The sequence below is a fragment of the Pelmatolapia mariae genome, linkage group LG20 (genome assembly GCF_036321145.2).
Source record: "Pelmatolapia mariae isolate MD_Pm_ZW linkage group LG20, Pm_UMD_F_2, whole genome shotgun sequence".
NCBI lineage: Eukaryota > Metazoa > Chordata > Actinopteri > Cichliformes > Cichlidae > Pelmatolapia > Pelmatolapia mariae.
Window position 1 is genome coordinate 8,748,994 of NC_086244.1, and position 19,881 is coordinate 8,768,874.

The following is a 19,881-nucleotide window of genomic DNA, read 5'->3' on the forward strand; positions in this document are numbered from 1 at the left end:
TTTCATGAACCCAAGAGGTAAACGTATTGGATTTTTTTAATCTAAATTAAAAATCTCAGTTGCCCTTGATGTTCTTTCTATAAACATCAGATATGGTAAAGGCCTCACTTTTTTGTTCTTCGCCATGCAGGCAGCATCTCAAGCCAAGTCAGGCAATTATTCCTTTAAGGGGGGTAATTAAATGGTTCTTCCCCTGAACTAAGGGCTTGAGTGATTTATGTGGACTGTGAACACATTGAGGATGTTCTTTAAACTGTGTCATGATGAAGAGCCTCTGTCTTTCCCTTCAGGCTCCACCTGCTGAGGCTCTGTTATGACCCTGTCATGGGTAGAAGGGGTGGAGATGGGGGCTCACAGGGAATAAGATTTGGCCCAAACACCAGACTGCAGTCAGATTTTCTGGCACAGACTTGCCTGCGGGCACATGGTTAACCTCAGTCTGTTGATTCAACTGTGCTTTCCCAGTGCAGGGATAATGGAAAACAAAATTTGAGAGTGATAACAGTAGAACGAGAGTGGAGTTGTTATTTCGTTCCTATTTGTTTACTGGAATGAACTGACCAGGCAGGCGAGGATTAGGTGCCCAATCCCCTCTGGGTGCAGTGGGTCAGCATTGTTGTTGCACCCGTTGTAATATTCTTGTAATATCTCATACCCAGATGATCTATAGATTAAATCTACATAGCAATTGTCATTTAACCATTATAAATGTCCTGATGTAGAACTCTTCTGTCTGACTGTCAGGTCAATGATCCAGTAACGTTACAAAAAATGAAAAGAAACAAAAAAGTTGCATATTTCATTGCACAGTACTTATGCTAGCACAAAGCATCGGTACTAATGTTTCAACCTGCTCGGCACTTTAAATGCGCTGCATGAATCATAGATTTTACCACTGAAAAATGCCATGTCAGGCATTAGCCATGCTCAGTCTCTAGGACATTTTAAAAAGGACCAGAAAAAATAGTCATTTACATCCAAAGTCTTTTTAGACGCAAGTGACATCCATCTGGGTTGGTATTTTGATCTGTGTGAATACTTTCAACCCTCTCAGGCTCACATTAAGTTTTTTGTTGCTAATGCACAACCAAGTCCTGCAGAGGTACTTCTGAGTAAAAAAAACTCATAAAATATGTATGTGGGGTAATCAGGTTGTTAGTTTTTAACTGTTGCAAATCTGCAACGCCTGCCCTGAGAGGGTTAATTGCAGTATCAGGAATCAGGAATCATCAGTTACCATCCATCCATCTTCTTCCACTTATCCGGGGCCGGGTCGCGGGGACAGCAGCAGAGAAGCCCAGACCTCCCTCTCCCAAGCCACCTCATCCAGTTTGTCCAGGGGGACACCAAGGCGCTCCCAGGCCAACCAAGAGATATAATCTCGCCAGCATGTCCTGGGTCTGCCCTGAGGCCCTACTCCCAGTGGGGCATGCCCGGAGCACCTCACCCAGGAGGCACTACGAGGCATCCTTGTCAGATGCTCGAACCACCTCTGGCTCCTTTTGATGTGGAGGAGCAGTGGCTCTACTCTGAGCCCCTCTCAGATGGCCGAACTTCTCACCCTATCTCTAAGGGAGAGACCAGCCACCCTTCAGAGGAAGCCAATTTCCACCGCTTGTATCCGCAATCTCGTTCTTTCGGTTACTACCCACAGCTCGTGACCATAGGTGAGGGTAGGGACATCGATCGACTGCTAAATTGAGAGTTTCGCTTTTACACTCAGCTCTCTCTTCACCACAACAGACATCACTGCAGCCGCAGCACCAATCCGTCTGTCGATCTCCCGCTCCCTTCTTCCGTCACTCGTGAACAAGACTTAAACTCTTCCACTTGGGGCAAGAACTCGTCCCTGACCCGGATTGGGCACTCCACCCTTTTCCTTTTCAACAGTTACATCTATAAAAAAGCTAGATGAAAGATAGATGAAAGAGTTGTGAACTCATGCATTTGTGCAAAAAAAAAAAGAAAGACTTGGCTCATGTGTTTCATGTCTCAACTATGAGGAGCAACAAATTTATTATAAATATGATTATATACTTTTTTTTATTTTCTCAAGGATAGCAGGCATTGTCGGTTATTGCCCATCTTGCTGTTGTTCTGCCTCCTGGGTAGGAATTAAGCAGATGAAAGAGTGATGTGACTACTTTAAAAATGCAAGCAAAAGAAATATTTGTATTATTAGATTCTTATTCATGCAAAGATTGTGTTGTTGCTCGTTTTATGAAGAAGTATAGCTTTATTGTAAACTGTCACAAAGGTCACAGGGCGTGATGTAATCACCCCGGTGAAAGCTGGGTCTTAAATGATCCTTATTCTGCTCTTTTTTTTTCTCCCTTGAAAGGTCAGCTGGCTTGTGCTGACCTGTCCATTATGACAGTGATGAGTCACACACAGAACAGGCTGCAGTTAGTTTCACTGGCTTCTCTCATATACCTGACGGGTTCACTTTGCTGATTAACCACCACTGCTCCCTGTGTTTTCATAAGAACACACAGGGCCCCTTGCCTATAATTACCTTTTATTATAGTAGGAAATAGATCCCTCACATCTGCTTCCAATGAATGGGCAGGTTAGACCTTCTGCTTTCTTGTATTATTGCTTAAAGTCCTGGCAAACAGATGTCTTTGTAGGTGCGAGCATGCAGTCAAATTAGGGCCTGTTGTTGATTTATGAGGACTGGTGAAATTCATCCATCAACCATTAAAAAGTAGATACTCCCAGACTTTGTTTACGGTTGTCACATGTTGGCCTTCAGGTTTGTTGTCTGGTTGGAAGATGGCCAAAAACATCTTTAAGTCTTTGATTTATATGTAAACCTTCTGCAGCACTGATTTAAAACATCACGCTCTGAGATGGAGAAAAATCACAAACAGGTACAGGTGTTGTGAAAGGTAAATGGATCCAGATGGCCATCATTAGGATTGTAGCCCATTTGATATATTCCTCCATGCACAGTGAACAATGAGTTGTTGTGGGAAAGCGGGGTGTTGTTATATTTTAGTCCTAGTTAATAATACATGAAGAGCACAAAAGTATTACTTAATATTTTGTCACTAATGTAGAAACATACGTTTGCTGCTTGTTTGTCCTGCAGGTTTTAGATGTGTCCAGCTGATTTAAATGGCTAAATTATCTCCTCAACATCTCCTCTTGAAGTTCTCCAGAGGCCTGGTAAAATAATTAATCATTTGATTAATTATCAGGTGTGTTGACCCAGGGTGAGATCTAAAACCTGCAGGACACCGGCCCTCGAGACCTGGAGTTCGACACCCCTGACTTAGTGAATCAAAAATGGAATTATTACTCATTATTACTCAACATTCCATGTTGCACATTAGCAATATGCAATGAATAGTCTGTCTTCATAGCTGACTAAGTTTTTTGCTGTTTTGCTGACTAATGTAATTTGTTCTGAGTGAAAGAGTTAAAAAGATACAAATATAACTTATAGCTAACATCAGCATAAAATTTGCACTGATTTGCGATATCACCGTAAGTGAACGACTGGTCAGTGCAGTGGTATTAAAACTGATATTGCCTAATGTTACATTTTTTAGCAACCACCATTGGTGATATTGGTGATCTGTGGGTTTTACCTTAACATCACTGTTTAAACTGAACACACAGACTGTTTATGTTTTTATACTATGGGGATATTTGCTGCTCCCGGTGAAAGTGACGTGCAAAATTTTCCAGCACACTGTACGAACTTGCTGTTGCTGTTTTTGTCTGTTTACACTGTAGTTACTGCTGCATTTAGATATTGTCCTGCTGCGAACACGCAGGCACTTTATTTTTGGATCTATCTTGTGGAGGAAGGGTAGGTGAAGTAAAGGAAGTGTTTAATTTAGCTCAGGGATTTTATCTGGGTCTCTAAGCGTAAGATCCAGCAGGCGTGGTTCTTTCTGGGGGAATTCCTTCCTCTAAGTTCATCAGGGAAAATGGGATAGCAGTAAGACTTTATCACACTCAGTATCTTTACAATTATATGTTTTTACTTGTTTACTTTTTTCTGATCTCTGTGCATTTGGTTTGGCAGATGTGTTTGAGATTTTGACATTTAGTGACTAATTTTATTAATTTGTTTGTGTTTCAGAGGGACTCATTTACTTGTATTTATCAGTTTGTGTATCATGACAGCTCAGCCCACATCAGTACCTGCTTTTTCGTTTTTGCGTGATGGACGGGTGACTGATCACTCCAGGGAAAAAGTCTAGACAGGAACATTCCCAGTCTAGGTGCATTAATATACTGAAGCTTTTATTGCTGATACAGTCAGTAACAAAATACAGAATGTCACAGCTTTTAAGCATGACTCATGCTGAAAGGTTTTACCTGAGGTTAAATAGGATAAGTAGTCTGAGATAGGAAAAAACATTAAAGGCAATAACAGAATACAGTAATAATTACTTTATATTGCCACCAATGTAAAACCATAAAAGCAATGGATAAAATGAAGAATATGTATAACTTTTGTTTTTGTGAATGCAAATGTTGCAAGAAAACTCAACAAGATCTCAAGAGGCTCTAGTTGAGGCCCTTGTTGACCTTGGACAAAAGTAATGAATGGACTACTGTTTATCTCCTGTCCAACAGCTTTTCCCCAGCCTTCATTCATAACCATATCTTCATCCTGCACTCTCTGTTTGCTTATCCAAAGTCTGCACTGAGACTTACTAAGGTTTGAGCTGGCATGGATTTCCATACTTGTTGCTAAAGCTGGACGCACTGAAACACTATAAGGAACTTCTTTTGAAAGTGCTCAACTTTTAGTTAGTTTGAGCCAGTAGCTTTTTACTCAGTTAATTCACACCATTAACAAGGGAACTCTCAAATCAGAATAGAATTTGAAAACATGTTTATGGGCTTTTAAAGATCTAGAAGACTTCAAAAAGATAATAAAATACTACAAAAAGGAGACATAAGACCATCACAAGTGTTTAACCAGAGCAAGCCAAGTAAACTAATCCTACGTATATGGTTGGATCTTTCTTTCCAGCCAAAACAGAAGCTCTTTACACCTGGACAAATCTAAGGGGTCTCTGGGATTCCCCTGATCCTTCTTCTTGAACCATCCTTCAGGAGATAAGCTGTTTTTTGGCAAGTGCCCTGCCCCTTGATCCTTTGTCAAGGAGTGACAGAGGGAATTTGAATCCAGAGAATAAAACTGTGATTGACAATAGTGAAGGCCAGTCAGGCTGAAGGCATTTTATGCTGTGGGTAGTGGGTAGCTGATTCCCTTTCTCAGGCCAATTGGAATAACTGGCTTTAGGAATGTTCGCATTTCTCTGCTTTAGGCTGTGGTTAAAGAAGTGAAGATTAAGATTTCCCTCTATCCTTGGGTTGTGGGAAATAAATGACTTCCTTCATCAGACAAAGAAGACAACCTGTGGGAAAGTCCCTTGTTAGACTGAAACTTAAGGGCCACATCTCTGCTAGGCAAGCTGTGGGTGGATTTGCCTTAAAGCATTCATGCCTATTTTTGGTAATTTTCCACACTGTCAAAACAAACAAAAAACCTAAATCACTTTGTTCTATGTGGAGGAAAAAAAGGAAAGTGAACCAGAGCTGCTGTCTCTTGCCTTCTAACTGAATCACTGTCAGAAGCTTACCAATTTAAAGAGATCTTCAGTTAATTTTCATGTGCTATGCAGATGTGGGTGTGCCACTATGCTGAGCAATAGTTGGCTGTGCCTTCTGCCTCTCACAGGGTTCTCTCAAACATGGCTTTCTTCTGTGTTTATTGGTTGCTTTCCAGGTTTAACCTCAGATGGGAGTGTAAGGGGCTTGCCAACTGCTGCAGCAGACTGCCTACTGTAGTACCCAACCTCTCTGATGATCGATCTGGAAACTACATGTGTAAAGTTTTACATAAGCAAGAGTCTTACACAAAAGCTTCTTTAAAGTTGCTGGCCAAAAAAAAGTCAGGAAAGTAAGCACAACTTGAATATCCTGAACACTTCTGTAATAGCTGGCTCTGCATAATATGCAGTGACTAGCAATTTTTTCCACTTCTAATCGTTATTTTTTATGCAGTTAACATCTAAAACATTAATGAAAGTGATGGAAACAACAAGAAACAGCTCAGCGATCTGGAAGATGCCCCTTACACCCTGTTCTCCAGAGGCCCTGCAGGGCTTTTGGAGGGGGGTGTAATAACACCTGCAGCTACGCAGCTCCTGAGGTATTTTTATCCCCCCTGGAATTCCACTTCTGTTTTCCGCATAGATCTCCCGTCTCAGCTCATGGGAATTCACTCAGTGATGATCCTTGACATAGATTTAAACACCTACCTCACCGTTTTTCATTCACTCTTGCTGACATAGCTCATTGATTTATGTAGGCACACACTTCCAGCTTTGAGAATTACTAGCTGAATTAACAAACAGATTTTTTTTTTTTGTCAGGGTGATGTTAGTCATGAGCAGCTGCTCTTTCAAAAACTAGTGAAACTGAATTTTTAACCTTTACCACAGCTCCCAATGGACGAGAGCTGTGTGCTCTTCACACTGGTGTTTTGAAACAGATCCAAACAAACAAGAGCAGATGACTTGGAAAATATGCTGACATTTGGAACAGAAATGACAACAACATAAATGGCTTTGGTGCTGTGGTACTGGTTTATAGCACTGTTCTATCAAAACATACTGTATGCAAATGGCTGAGAGAATATATAGTAGAGGTATTTGCGATGACTGTCTACTTGAGTTAATGTTCAGTCACAGCTTTTTTTTCATGTGAATAAAGTTAATTAATTAATCTGCTACAGAGTTTAGCCTTAACTTAGGCACAGTTGGGCCACCTTTACTTATATATAGGGCTGCACGATTAATCGTTAGAAAATCGCGATCTCGATTCATACTTATGTGCGATCTCATTTCCAAATGACAACGATTTCAAAAAAAAAGAAAAAAAAAAAGACGACGATTGTACCGCATTTTGATCCGGGACGTAATCTGCATGAAAACAAGCGCTCACTCTTCCTGCTCAACAAATGACAAGGGCGGAGCCTTATACCACTGATGCAGAAGCTGTGCCGGGATGCTCAAATTGGCAGGGAAAAACAACGGAGAGCACATCAGGGATGACGAGAAAGTGACAGGAGAAAATCCGTCCCGGTCAACCACCCAAACATCAATAACGGGAACCTTATACAGCGCTTCCCCATACCCGTCGAACTCCCGCAGGCACAAAGAAATTGGAGGCTATTACTTATCACCTGACCAAAGATATATCAACACTGTGCAAAACGAGGGATTTAGGAAAATGATCAACACCCTAGACAAACGCTACACAGTGCCGTCCCGCAACTATTTTTCTATTGTTGCACTACCTGCTCTATACACGCAGTGTCGAGCAACGGTGGAGGAGGAATTTCAAGCAGTACAACATTTTGCGGCAACCACAAAATGTGAGGCATTTATTGTTTTTATGTTTATTTATTGTTTTTATGTTCAGTTTCAACTGTTACGAAGTTGATGTGCAGTTAATAAGTGCAATAAATATTTATATTGGAAAAGAAAATCGTGAGAGAATCGTGATCTCAATTCTAAGCAAAAAAATCGTGATTCTCATTTTATGCAAAATCGTGCAGCCCTACTTAAATATCCCGCTAATTTTACAGCAGGTCTTTACATTTAAAGTTTTCCTTTTCACTGTTTTCACACAAGTGCATGTTGATATAGACATTAAACCTTTCATCTCACCCATCATGCACACCAAATGAAGTAGGGATTTCATGCATAATCAGACAGCAGGAGTACTCCCCAAGCAATATTAGAAAAAATGTAACTACGGTAACAGTGAATAATGTTTATGCCTGAAGACAAAGATGAGTTCATCTGTCGCTGAAGTGTCAGATGATCTCGATTGCAAATTGCCCATTACTAATAGTTCATAATGTTAATATGTTTCAAATTTCTTCTTAATTGCTGGCTGTAGGTACCAAGACCATGATACTGACATCAATATTTATTTATAATAATTTTAACAACTAGAGAACCCCTTTTGTGCGTGTTTGTGTGGGCTGTGATGAAAGCTAACCTTTTCTTGTTGCTCATGGATATTTTGCGCTGTTCGGCAAGTAAGGCCAGATCAGATTTTCCTACCATGCTCCTTGTCTACTCCCACTTTTGGTCTTTCCGTGGAGCGAAGGTTTGCCAAAACAGCTGCCAGGTAATTTCCAAGTTAGAATGGAGGGGCGGGCTCTTGAAAGGCAAGGTTAACCTCTGAATTTCTCCTCTCTTTGCACCCTTTGATGATTTTTGTCAACATCAGACAGCAGTGTCTTGTTTGCTCTGCAGCACAGAACATCTGGAGGGGAGCACAGCTCTCTTTCATGCTTCAGCCCTATTATGTTTATATTAATGGCATAAACAGCTGTGGAAGAATATTTTGTTCTCACAGCCCATCACTTCAGTAGACCTAATATAGGCCTTGGCAAAGCTAACAGAACTGTACTGTTAGTACTGTTGTGGGGGGAAAAAAGAATAGGAACAGGACTTTGATGTGCAGATGGTGTCCAACAAAGACAGGTTTTATTGTGATGTTCTGAGCTCAAAGTGCATCTTGGGTCTCTGAACAAGGACTGTTCAAAACTCACAGTATGAGATGCTTAACATGTTGCAACTGCCTTTCATTCCAGAAACTTCACCATGGTTCCCTGCAAAGCCCAGTTAATTATGAGATTGCCATCCCAAAGAGCATGACCTTGGGAACTGGTGGAAAGTGGCTTTACTGACATGAAACTATTCCCTAAGGCCCGGACACCTGGAGGTCATTCCCTTCTGTTATTGTCATGATGCAGATGTTTACTTTCTGCACCTCACTGAGAAGCTGTGGATGTGTTGCAGCTCTAAAGATTAAATTTCAGTTGTAGAAATGGTTGCATGAAGTGCCTTTCCTACATGGTACAATGGTGATATACACCGTGTTGTGGAGAAAATTTACTGGGCAAGCTGACAGACTGATCTAGCTTTGGCCTGTGATTATGTGGGACATTGTAAGTGTGGCCAAGTCAACAGGTGGTGTCAGATTAGTTGGTCCTGAGGTGAGAATGAGCAAGAGAGGAAGCGAGCAGGGCAACTCTACTGCATTCAGTGTAGGGAAGCCAGTGCTTAAGACCATGCCAAGACCAAGCCAGAGCCATCAAACAGGTGTAGGCACTTCCTTTCTAAAGCCTAGCTAGAAAGCAAACCTTTAAATCAACTCATTATAATCTATGTCTAAAAAAGACATATTTTAAGTCATGTTAGCACCTTGGTTCTTGGGCTGGTAATGCCAGCCTGTTGGCTTGCCACTTTCTTCTAAATTAAAATATCTTAAAAAAAATATTCTGGGGGATTTTGTACAGGCATTCACCCTCAAGAGGGTGACTTTTCCTTGTTCACCACTTTAAGGTTGACATTTTTTCTTTTCTAGTGAAATTCCTCCACAACTGTGATGAGAATTACTGTGAAGCTTGGTATATATAGTCATGTGGAAATATAATAAAATGATACAGTACAAATATGTACAATCTATCACTAACTGCTGCTCCTGTAAGAAAAAAAAACCCATACAGCACCGGAAACACACAAATTAGAAAACACACAGATACATAAATCAACAATCTTTTTCTAGTGTGAGTAAGAGAGAGAAACAGAGAGTGTTAAAATGCCTGTGTCTTTGTCACAAATGTATGAGGGTGGGAAGCCGCAATAATGCCCCTCATCTTGGCGACAACCAAACGCCCATCCCAGCAAGAGAAAGAGGGCCAAAGAGTGAGAGTCCCAGAGGACCAGAAGCAACAGTCAGTCGACCCCACTAGAGGCCAGCCACCCTGATATTTGTCTAGAACAGTGTCCCAGGCACCCAAAAACCACCCAAAGTGATTTGTCAGTTTTAAACAATATCTTATACATTTTTGATAACCATTTGGGGTACAGATATTTAAAATTTTGTTACTCAAGTTGGCGTTTGTAGATTCAGTCGGCTGGGATTGAATATTTCCTGTATGATGGACTTCAGTTTCAGACATTCAAGATATTCGCCTTTGCTGATTCTGGACCATATATACTAGTGATACACAGATCCATATTTTGAATACATAAATTAAGTATTATAAATTTTGCCTTCTAGATCTGTAATAGTGTTGCTAACAGTGAAGTTTATTTTTCTGCTAATTAACTTGGCTACGCCTCTTTGTTTTAAGTCGTAACAGGCTGAGAACATGTGAGGGAACTGTGGAGAAGTGAGTGTGTGTACAAGATGTTTTGGACATATGAGTCTCCTGTAGAAAGACAATGTCTGCCTGTAAGTCATTTAATCGGTTAGTAATTTTAAGCCTCTTTTCCCTGGAACCGATTCCACATACATTCCACGAGACAAACCTCAGGGTAGTCATGTTTAAACTAACTAGTGGAGTGCTGAATGTTTGCTAAAGTTGTGTATGTGACTGTTGTGTATGTTTATGTGGTAAATTGCAGCACTGACGGCAGAATATACATAATGCTGAGTGCAGAAGAGGAGAAAAGATGTGAAAGGTGATAAAGGGAATAAGACTTTCAGTGACCTAAATTCAACAATAATAATGATAAGGAAAAAAAAAGTCAAAGGTGGACAGTTTTTTGTCTATCGACTACAAAATGTCCACCATGTCACTGGTCTGTGGCAAAGCTGGCTCTGGTGAATCTAGTGGGCCACTTCTTTTTGTAGACGGAGCCTGTTTGCTGCTGCGTCGTGCCTTGTTTGGTTTCCCTATAATGATCCGCTCGAAACACTCATCAATAAAATACTGCAAACTGTCCAAGTCTTCTTCGCCGTCCTCCAGAGTGTTGCAGTCGATTGAAATATGTCTGTAATTCTTATTTTTATTACCTTTAAAGCTGTCAAAGAGTAAATTGGCAGAGAAAGTTGGTGACAGAAATGTTTGCAGTTAGTGGCACATTATGTCCAGTGCTGCTGAGATTTTTGTTTCATCCTGCGATATCACAGCATCACTTTCTTCACTTACCTTCCCTTAGATTAGCTCCTTTACTTCATTAAAATTTACCATATCCACCGCTCACCCCTGAGTTAATTATAGTGGAATGGCTGTTTTGAAAACTATCGGCTACATTGTAAGGTAAATACTGTACAAGGATATCAATAGTTTTTATATTGCATATCTACTGAGGCTCAATTTGATATTTGTCCTGAGCTTTTGCTGTGTTTCAGAGTCATCTAGATGCTCAGGCAACTCAGATCTCTGATCTCTCCTAGTTCCCCAGTGGGAAGAAAAGCAGACTTCTTAAGTGACACAGCAGTGCTTTCAAAGGGGCTCTTTCTGTTATAAATAAACAGGCCAGGGCTGGCCAAGCTAGAGCTGCTCTTCCTCTCTGAGCTGCTACAGGTCTCAACACCTCGCCTGTCAGCTGTCGTCTGGGGGAACTGGCCCCTCTTTTCCCCTCCTCCCTGTAGGACACTCTCAGAAATGTTACCGGAAACACATGCACTATTTTCAGACCATGCACTGCTGCAGTGTTTATGTTGTGACGTGCATCTCAGGTAACTCAAGGACTTGATGGTGTTTTTGCATTTGCCTTTTTAAGTATTCTACTACTGTTTGTGTTCTGCCCATGAGCATATAAACATTCATTGGCACATTTTTCTCACAATAAGCGCACAAGGAGCTAAACCTCCAATCCAGTAAAGTCAGCTTTCTCACTAACCGCACTGGCCTATTAAAACAGATTAGTTTAATTCCTGGCAAAACTAGTGGGCTGATAACTGTTAGGCAGTGTATGCATGCATTCCTTTATACCTGCACCATACCAATGCAGGGGGGGTGACTGCTGAGCTTTTGTTCATTAATGTTGGGGTTACTCAGGACTGACCATTGAAAAAGGAGTGGCTGTCATTCTAGGTGGTCTGTTAATGCAGCATCCTGCTGGGGTGATAATTGAAATTACTGTGTTTCTTTAGGTGTCAGTTAGGTTTTCACGCCTAGGATTATTTGGGGGGAATGTGGTCATGCTATATTATCCCACCCACATTGGGAATGCAATATAGGTTCTGAAACCACTAACATCTACCTAAGAAAATTTGAGAAAAATCAGTGTTTATGCAGTTTTTTGATGATTTAATATAAAGTCTTATGCTGTATGTTTCTTCTAAACTCTCAACAATACAACATAAATAAAGAGTAAAAGTAGCAAGGCTCCAAGTCTTGCTGTCACTGAGACTGACAAAAAGACCATTAGAGATAGGATTTCATTTAGCATTAGGCTGGGGTATCTTGTTTCACGGCTGGTTTGCAATCTCTGCTCCATGTCTGGTCATGGTGTCGCCAGGCTGACCTTTTTGCCCGAAATACAGTATGTTATCGTGACTCGCTCCAATTTGCGAGTGATATTGTTTTGAACCAATTCAGATTCACACAAAAAGAAAAACATTTTAACCCATGTTGAACATCTAACGATGTAGTGGAATCAGTTAGCATCAGTCACATTTGAAGCACTTGAGCAGACCAAAATAACAGGTATGAAAGGTGTAAAAGTAAGTAATATTTGTAAGCATGTATTCAGTGATGACTCCTCTATTTTAATTCCATGGGAACAACAAAGGAAAAACTCATCACTTTTTCCAGTTGCCTCCAGTGCAGACATCCTTTCTCATCCTGTTTAGCTGCACCATGTACACAAGTCTATACAGGCTGGATGCTTATTTTGACATGCCTCCCTAAACAGTGAGGGCTGGTATAAAGGGAAAGGCGTGTGTGTGAGGCTGTGTGGCAAATGCTAGCCCGAGGCCATATTTGCTTGCCACATGGAATGTTTGGCCCTCCTATAAAGGGATGGACATTAGATAAAAGCAACAGACTGAGGCTGGGATCTTACATGCTTGTGGATGACAACAGACTGCTGCAGAAGCAATTGATTAATAATTTTTCTTACATATTATGCTGCTTGTGCTAACATCGCTGTTAAAATTTACTCACTCGGACCCTAGTGGATGTAAAAAGCATAACTCTGGTATAACTAATACCTTAACTCAGTGGTTCCCAAACTTTTTTTGCTAGGCCCCCCTTTGTTTTACAAGAAAAATGTTCGCCCCCCGCGCACGCACAAACACATCCTCCAACCACACACACCCATATTTTGCTCCATTGCGGTTTATTTCACACCTCAAACATTTAGTAAACAATTAAGCAAATACAAGTAAGCTACAATAAATTACAGGTAGTAAGAAAATAAACTACTAACTCTTTTGCGCTACGTCCACACCTACACGGGTATTTTTGAAAACGCAGCTGTTTCGTCCACACGTAAACGGCGTTTCGAATCACCAAAAATGGAGATTTTTTTAAAACTCCTTTTTTTGCATTTACGTGTGGACGAGGAATACAGAGTTTGTCACGCGTAGTCAAGGGTATGTGCCTTTTTTCACGTCACGCTGTGCGCACGTTATTGTTTACATGAGATGAATTGCAGAATGGCAGATAGAGACAAAATATTGTTACTGTTAATCTGACTATCTTCAGGTTTTTACACGCTTACATACACACACGCAGTTACTGTCCCTCCATTTAGAAAGGCAGAGGCGTCACGGTGTGTTTATTTTACGTGTATTTTTTACCTGTGTAATAATATTCAACATTGCTATCAATACATTTTTCAAAAAATGCCTCTCTGTGCAAAATGGGTTTAAAAACATAAACAACTGTGGGATACTGTTAGTCCGTGATTTAGACAGAGGGAACAAATCGTGGCAGGATCAGCCTGATATTATTTGTATCACACTGTAACTTTACTGTATAAAGAGCTAACATCTCCAAAATGTCAGGAGTAGTTAGTCATTACAAGAAGTGTTTGTGAACTAAAAATCAAGAATGTGGGATACTGTTTGTCCGTGATTTGAAGAGCCCAATGCGTGCTCCCAACGAAGGGAACACCAATTCTGCAGGGGAGACCTAAGGGCAGATATGCTTCACCATATTTTCTAGTCTTTGGCTTAGAATGAAGTTGGTTTGGAAACATATTCAGCGATGCTTCATTTCATGTTTTGCGTTTGTGTGGGTGCCCGTGCTAGCAGTCTCCAAGCGTTTGGGTTTTTTTTCCCTTTTCATACCGCGCCCCCCCTGCAATGGCTCTGCCCCCCCCCCAGGAGGCAGGCCCCACACTTTGGGAAGCTCTGCCTTAACTGGTCTTGAGCAATAGTTATCCAGGTTTTCTGAAGGTTTTTCCTTTTTTTTTTTTCATTTTCATTTTTAGTCCAGTCTTTGTACCAATCCATTTTGAGATGATTTTTATTTAGCCACTTAATGCTAATCTATGAATCATTCAAGCTAAAAAACAAAAAACAAAACACCTAACCCAATTTTGCATTGTATCTTTTCCATTGCAATGCAATGCTTCTTATTGCATTGCACCCTGCAGCATCATTCTCCAAATACCAGAATATAACTGAAGCAGAAGATGGTCAAGCAGACACTCCAAAAATGTGTTCAGAAATGTGGACATGTGCTATTCTGGGCCACTTCCTTCTCACTGCTATTCATCTCTTCTGAAAAAATCTGGTGTGTTTGTTCCACCCACAGCATTAGTCTCTGAACACTTTAAAAAGCCAATCTGTGAATAATGTCAAAGGGCTCCTTAAACTTCCTTCCTGTCCAGTCACATTAGATTAAACCATGTAGAAATACCAATGCATTGCAGAAGGGCCACATTGTGCAAGTGCTTTATCCAGTAGGGGCTCAAGCAGAGGTTTACTGTCAGAACTGGTAGTTTGTCAAATCACAGACCACTCCTACACAGGTTAAATGTAGAAATTTGTATCATACAAACATAAAAATCCTGCCCTAGTAACACAGATTTGTAGTCAAAGGTGTGCAAAGGAACGGTGCTCTTGGGCTTATCGCTTTTCCTCTTTTCCTTTCATCACTCTTTCACAACACTCAGCCAAGCATGTTGTAAAACCTCCCTCATATCTGAAAACAGCAATGTTTTGAGATGAGTAGATTTAGCATCTTAATTTTTTTTTAACTGTAGCATGAGAATCATGTATTTTCTTTTATTCTCTCAGTAGCTTTTTTCATGTTGTTTTCTTTGTATGCACATACAACATGTTTTTACCTGCTGTAGTAGACCTGATCTAGCGTAGGCCTGCTTGTTCACAACACCTATTCCTCAGATAACATAGGGTCAGCTAAAAGGAGTTCAACGACTCTGCAACTCAGCCTGCATTGGTGCCTGGTTGTGCTTGGTTGGCCCTTTTTTTCAACCTACCCTATCTAAAAGAAGTAAGTATGTGTCAAGCTTTCATCTACTTGATGCTTTCTACGGTTTACATTCCATTCCTGCTTAGTACATGCTGCTACTTCAAGCCCAAGCAGATATTAGAGAGGGTAAAAGGAAGAGAAGGTGTGGTGGTTAAAGGGAGATGGAGGGTCAAGTAGGCTGAGAATTCATCTTGTGAAGGTTTTCTGCTTGCATAAAAGGTCACAACTTGGCGTTTGGATCAATTGATTGGAATGAGCAATGCTGCCTTTTTCCAGCTTTCATTTTTCTGTTTTTGCATATCCCAAGCTCTCATGGGAACAAAGGCTGATAGGTTGTGTGAGCTCAAGAGGTGATTTAAATGCTAAACCTGTGCTGCCGCTATCAACAAATAGTGTCAGCTGCTATCAATAAATATTTTAATGAGAGAGCATCACTTGCGGGAGACTCGTGTCTGTCATGAGCAAATCCAATTTCTTTCTCTTTTTTTGCTGTAAAACACTGGCTGTGCCTTTAAGATATTTCCTACAGATTGTCCTACAGCTGCATCAGTGGGTTTATTAACAGAGTGGGCGAACTGAATCCCTGAAGAAATCTTCTCACGCTTCCTCTGACAGGCTTTGGATATCACTGAGATGTAACCAGGACGAGAATGCTGACGTGTGGGTGTATGATAGTGTGTGTCTGTTCATGCAAGGCTGTATTTGACCGTGTTTGTTTGCACGTGGTACCAAATGCCAGTGTTTGTGAGAATATTCAGTTTTTTACTTATCTGCATTAGAATCAGTTTGCACTGCTGTTTTGCCTTCCAGTTTCACGCTTGTTATAATTTGGCATGCAGGCAGCACAGTACCACTAAGTGCCAATCAGTTTTCATCAAAGGCCAGACGAGGAGGTTAATATGGGAAAGTTAATGTGAAACTCATCAGCACAGAATGATGATAGATTAAAAATGCAAAAAAACAAAAATTGTGATGAAATGCTTGAATGATGAATAAAAGGGCTTGTAGTGCAAATATTAGCATTAGGGAGGCATTACTTGTTGAGAACCAGAGATGATAGCAGGCCTCCAGCTGCAAGACTCAACGACAGCTGACGGTATTTCTGTCTTGAAAGGTTCTTGGCTCACTTTTTGTGTAGTGCGATCAATCGTTTTCCAAAACGTTTTGCTTCTCACTCATTGCCGTCATCATCAGTTGTTCATGCTAAACAGCTGAAGGTCTGTATTATGTCCCATGTCACCTGCCACTCATTATTCATGGATTCCATCATTCCCTTTTGTAGAGCTACTACCATTTGGTTTTGCAAGGTCAATGCTGCATATTTTTAAGTAATTTATAAGTAAATATTATATGCGAACGGTGTCCATGTGTGTTTTTGTGTGTATCTAGGCCACTTCCTGTGCGCTAATGTCGACGCCTACTTTTTTTTAAGCCTAACCTGATTACCATGTCTTATTGGAAATTGAAACAAATTAATAGAGCAATGTGTTTACACAGCAAGGTACTAGAGTCAGGAGAGCTTCTGAGGTGTTTGTCCTCTGGGTGGGGTGGGGTTTGAAGAATTACAGAGTCCGTCACGAGCTTTATCTCCAGGGAGAGATAACTCTAACACCACAGACATGTCTCGACCTCAAGACTCAGACTAAAGGTCAGATTAGCTTTTGAACTAGAATGGAGTGAGAGGGCGCATTCACATGGAGTTCTCAGCTCTGTCTAAGATGAGGTCGGCTGACATTCTCAAACAAGTGTTGCTCAGCATGTTAGCTTTAGATCAGGTGTGAATATGCAGCCATCTGTAAGTTTGTTCAGGGTTTTTTTTTTTCCACCCAAATGGCATCCAGCATGTCTAGATCATACACCATCCCAAGGGAGTGGGAAGCGGGAGATGATCACACCAATGGTTGGCTGGTCGGCATCACTGAAAAGAATTTGGTTAGTCAGCAGTTTGCTTTTGAAAATGGCCCGGGATTGTTGTTGTAAGGGTGTTCAGTCAGGGGAGAGAGGATTTAGGGGGGTTAGATCTAGTTATTTATTAGCTGGATCCATTCAAATGGGAAAACTACCATGACAGAGTTGGGTGGAAATAGGAACTGGCGTGCCATGCCTACTGAAAATGCCAGAGGTGGCATCCTGCCAGAGTCGTATCTAAACTTATAGCCAGCGTCTGGGCAGTCTGCATGCTGAGATGCTGAGAGCAGAGATAATAAACCCACACTGTGCTCCAGTCAGGCTGCCATAGTAAACTTTATCAAGATGATCAGATATGGGAATGGCTGGAAAAGCTTTGTGTCTTCTCAGTGAGGTGTCTGATGTGTCTGTCACGTGTCCTGCAGGAGGACGTTGTTCTGGCTACATGCAATATAGAGAATATTGCAAAAGAATTTGCACTTCCTGAGGCTGGTAGTCTGTAGTTTAATAATTTAGGAAAAGGTCACGTGGAATGTATTCTGATATGGACTGGGTATTCAAATCTCCCTTGAGGTGAATGTACTAACACTTTATCAAGTTCCATATTTAATAAATCTTTAGATTATGAGCAATACAGCAGGAGAACAGGCACAGCGTGAAGCAATACATTTATGCTAACATGCCTCACTAACATGGCAAATTGTGGTAAACAGGATCAAAAGCCACTTTTCCTTTTTGAGCTGACATTTTATGACTTTTTGATGTTTCAATTCAATTCCATTTTATTTATATAGCCAAATCACAACAATAGTTGCCTCAAGGCACCTTACATTGTAAGGTAGAGAGCCTACAATAAAACAGAAAAAGGACAACATTCAGATGACTCCCTATAAGCAAGCACTTTGGCAACAGTCGAAAGGAAAAACTCCCATTTAACAGGAACAAACCTCCGGCGTAACCAAGCTCAGGGAGATGTGGCCATCTGCTGCGACCGGGAGATGGCCAAGAAAAAATACTCATGTGCATCAGGGGAAGCCCTCAGCAGCCTAGACCTATCGCAGCATAACTAAGGAAGGATTCAGGGTCACCTGACCCAGCCCTTACCAAACACCAAAAAGAAAGGTTTTGGTTAGAGGTGCTAGAGGGCACGTGATGGTTTATTGATTGAATGTTTCCTGATTCCAGCGTACAGAGTCAGTTTTGAAGGACTAGTTGTGGTATGTGGCATATATTTTTAGCCTGGAGAACAGAGTGTAAAGGATACTTTAACAGATTAGTGTCATTCTGATCTTAACTTCAGCTCCTTTTTCTGGCTTTCGGAAATAAGTTTTATTTGTGTGTGTGCCTGTGTACTTATGCAGGTATGCTGGTCATTGGATTTGGAGTCAGCTGTGAATTTCTGTTGCATTAATATTTACACGAGGAAAAACCATAAATGCCATGTTTTGAATTTAAGCTTGTGGACTGAAAAAAAAAATAGAACTTAGATGTCGTGAACTTTTATTTGCATGCTGTTAAAAGAGATAATAAAAGATTAAAGTAAACAGATCACAATGCCCCATTTCCCATTCCAGCTTTTGTTTTCTCTACACAATTCCAGAGCTCATGTATAGCACTGGGTGTAACCCTTTTCCCAAGAGACTTCAACCCTTATTAATCTCTCTGTGTTTACTGCAGGTGACACAGGCCTCCAAGGTATGGGGCGAGGTTCCTCTGCCAGAAGATTTGGAGGCAGAAAAAACTATCCAGGGATCTCAGAGTTTACTGGATGATGATGAGGACTTTGCAGCTGATGAAGCGTCAGGAGGTGGGTTTGGTAAAAGCTGTATAACCACAAAGCAACAGCTGCTCTTAATTCACACCACTTATGCTTTCAATATAAATTCTTAAGACTGTTAAACCACGCCAAAACAGAAAATCGGTAAATATTTGTTCAGAGATTTCCACTTATATTGACTTGCGAGACTCCGACTGTTTAAGGGGAATATAGATCTCCAGGAGATTTGGTGCACTACTTTAAATATAATTAAATGTTTTCCTCACCGCAAATCAGCACATTGACCTATACTTCTGTTTCTCTCATTCCAAAGACCAGCCCAGTGGAGAGGAATATGGAAGCACACCGTGGCCTGATAGCACAAGTAAGTGAACAGACAATCTTGTGGATCTAACAATTCACTCTGACAGATTTTGTTTACATGCGGTGGATCACTCAGCCCTCTAAAGCTCCCCCATCTGCGACTCTGACGTGCACCAGTAGCACCGTGTGTGCGCGCATGTGTCATTGCGTGCGTTTGTGCATGCACACTTGTGCATAATGTCTGTCGGTGCCTGAGTGATGATACCTCCACATCCTGCTACAACCTCTCCTCCCTCTTTGCCAGCTTGCCAGACTCTGGTCATAACACAGGGCCTTGGCTTTATCTTTGAGACATAAACATCTCCTCTTTCATCCTTTTAACCACTGGCGGAGGTGACAGCACAATAAGATACATAAACACCCAATGAACAATAAAAACTGCGGGAAAGCACCTCTACCCCATTATTTTTATTCAGACTTGTATTTTGTTCAAGGAACACACTATATCACTGCACATAGTTTCAGAAAAAAATAATGCAGAAACCATAATAAACTTTGCATGATGGTCTGACTCTTTAATCATACCTAAAGTTTACGTGTGCCGCTGTTCTTGGTCCGTGTTTTATAGTTTTTACAATCCATGGGTTGCTTTTCA

The 19,881-nt window shown here is 41.0% G+C and overlaps 1 protein-coding gene across 3 annotated transcripts in view; it reads left to right on the forward strand.

The window, feature by feature from the left end:
• The window catches only part of hspg2 (heparan sulfate proteoglycan 2), a 93,551-nt gene that overhangs the window by 9,745 nt on the left and 63,925 nt on the right, over nt 1–19,881 (forward strand). For all 3 annotated transcript variants that reach the window (XM_063463500.1, XM_063463501.1, XM_063463502.1), the window contains exons 2-3: nt 18,824–18,953; nt 19,237–19,287. In XM_063463500.1, the coding sequence (XP_063319570.1) occupies nt 18,824–18,953; nt 19,237–19,287 (181 nt within the window). The remainder of the gene's footprint in view (nt 1–18,823; nt 18,954–19,236; nt 19,288–19,881) is intronic.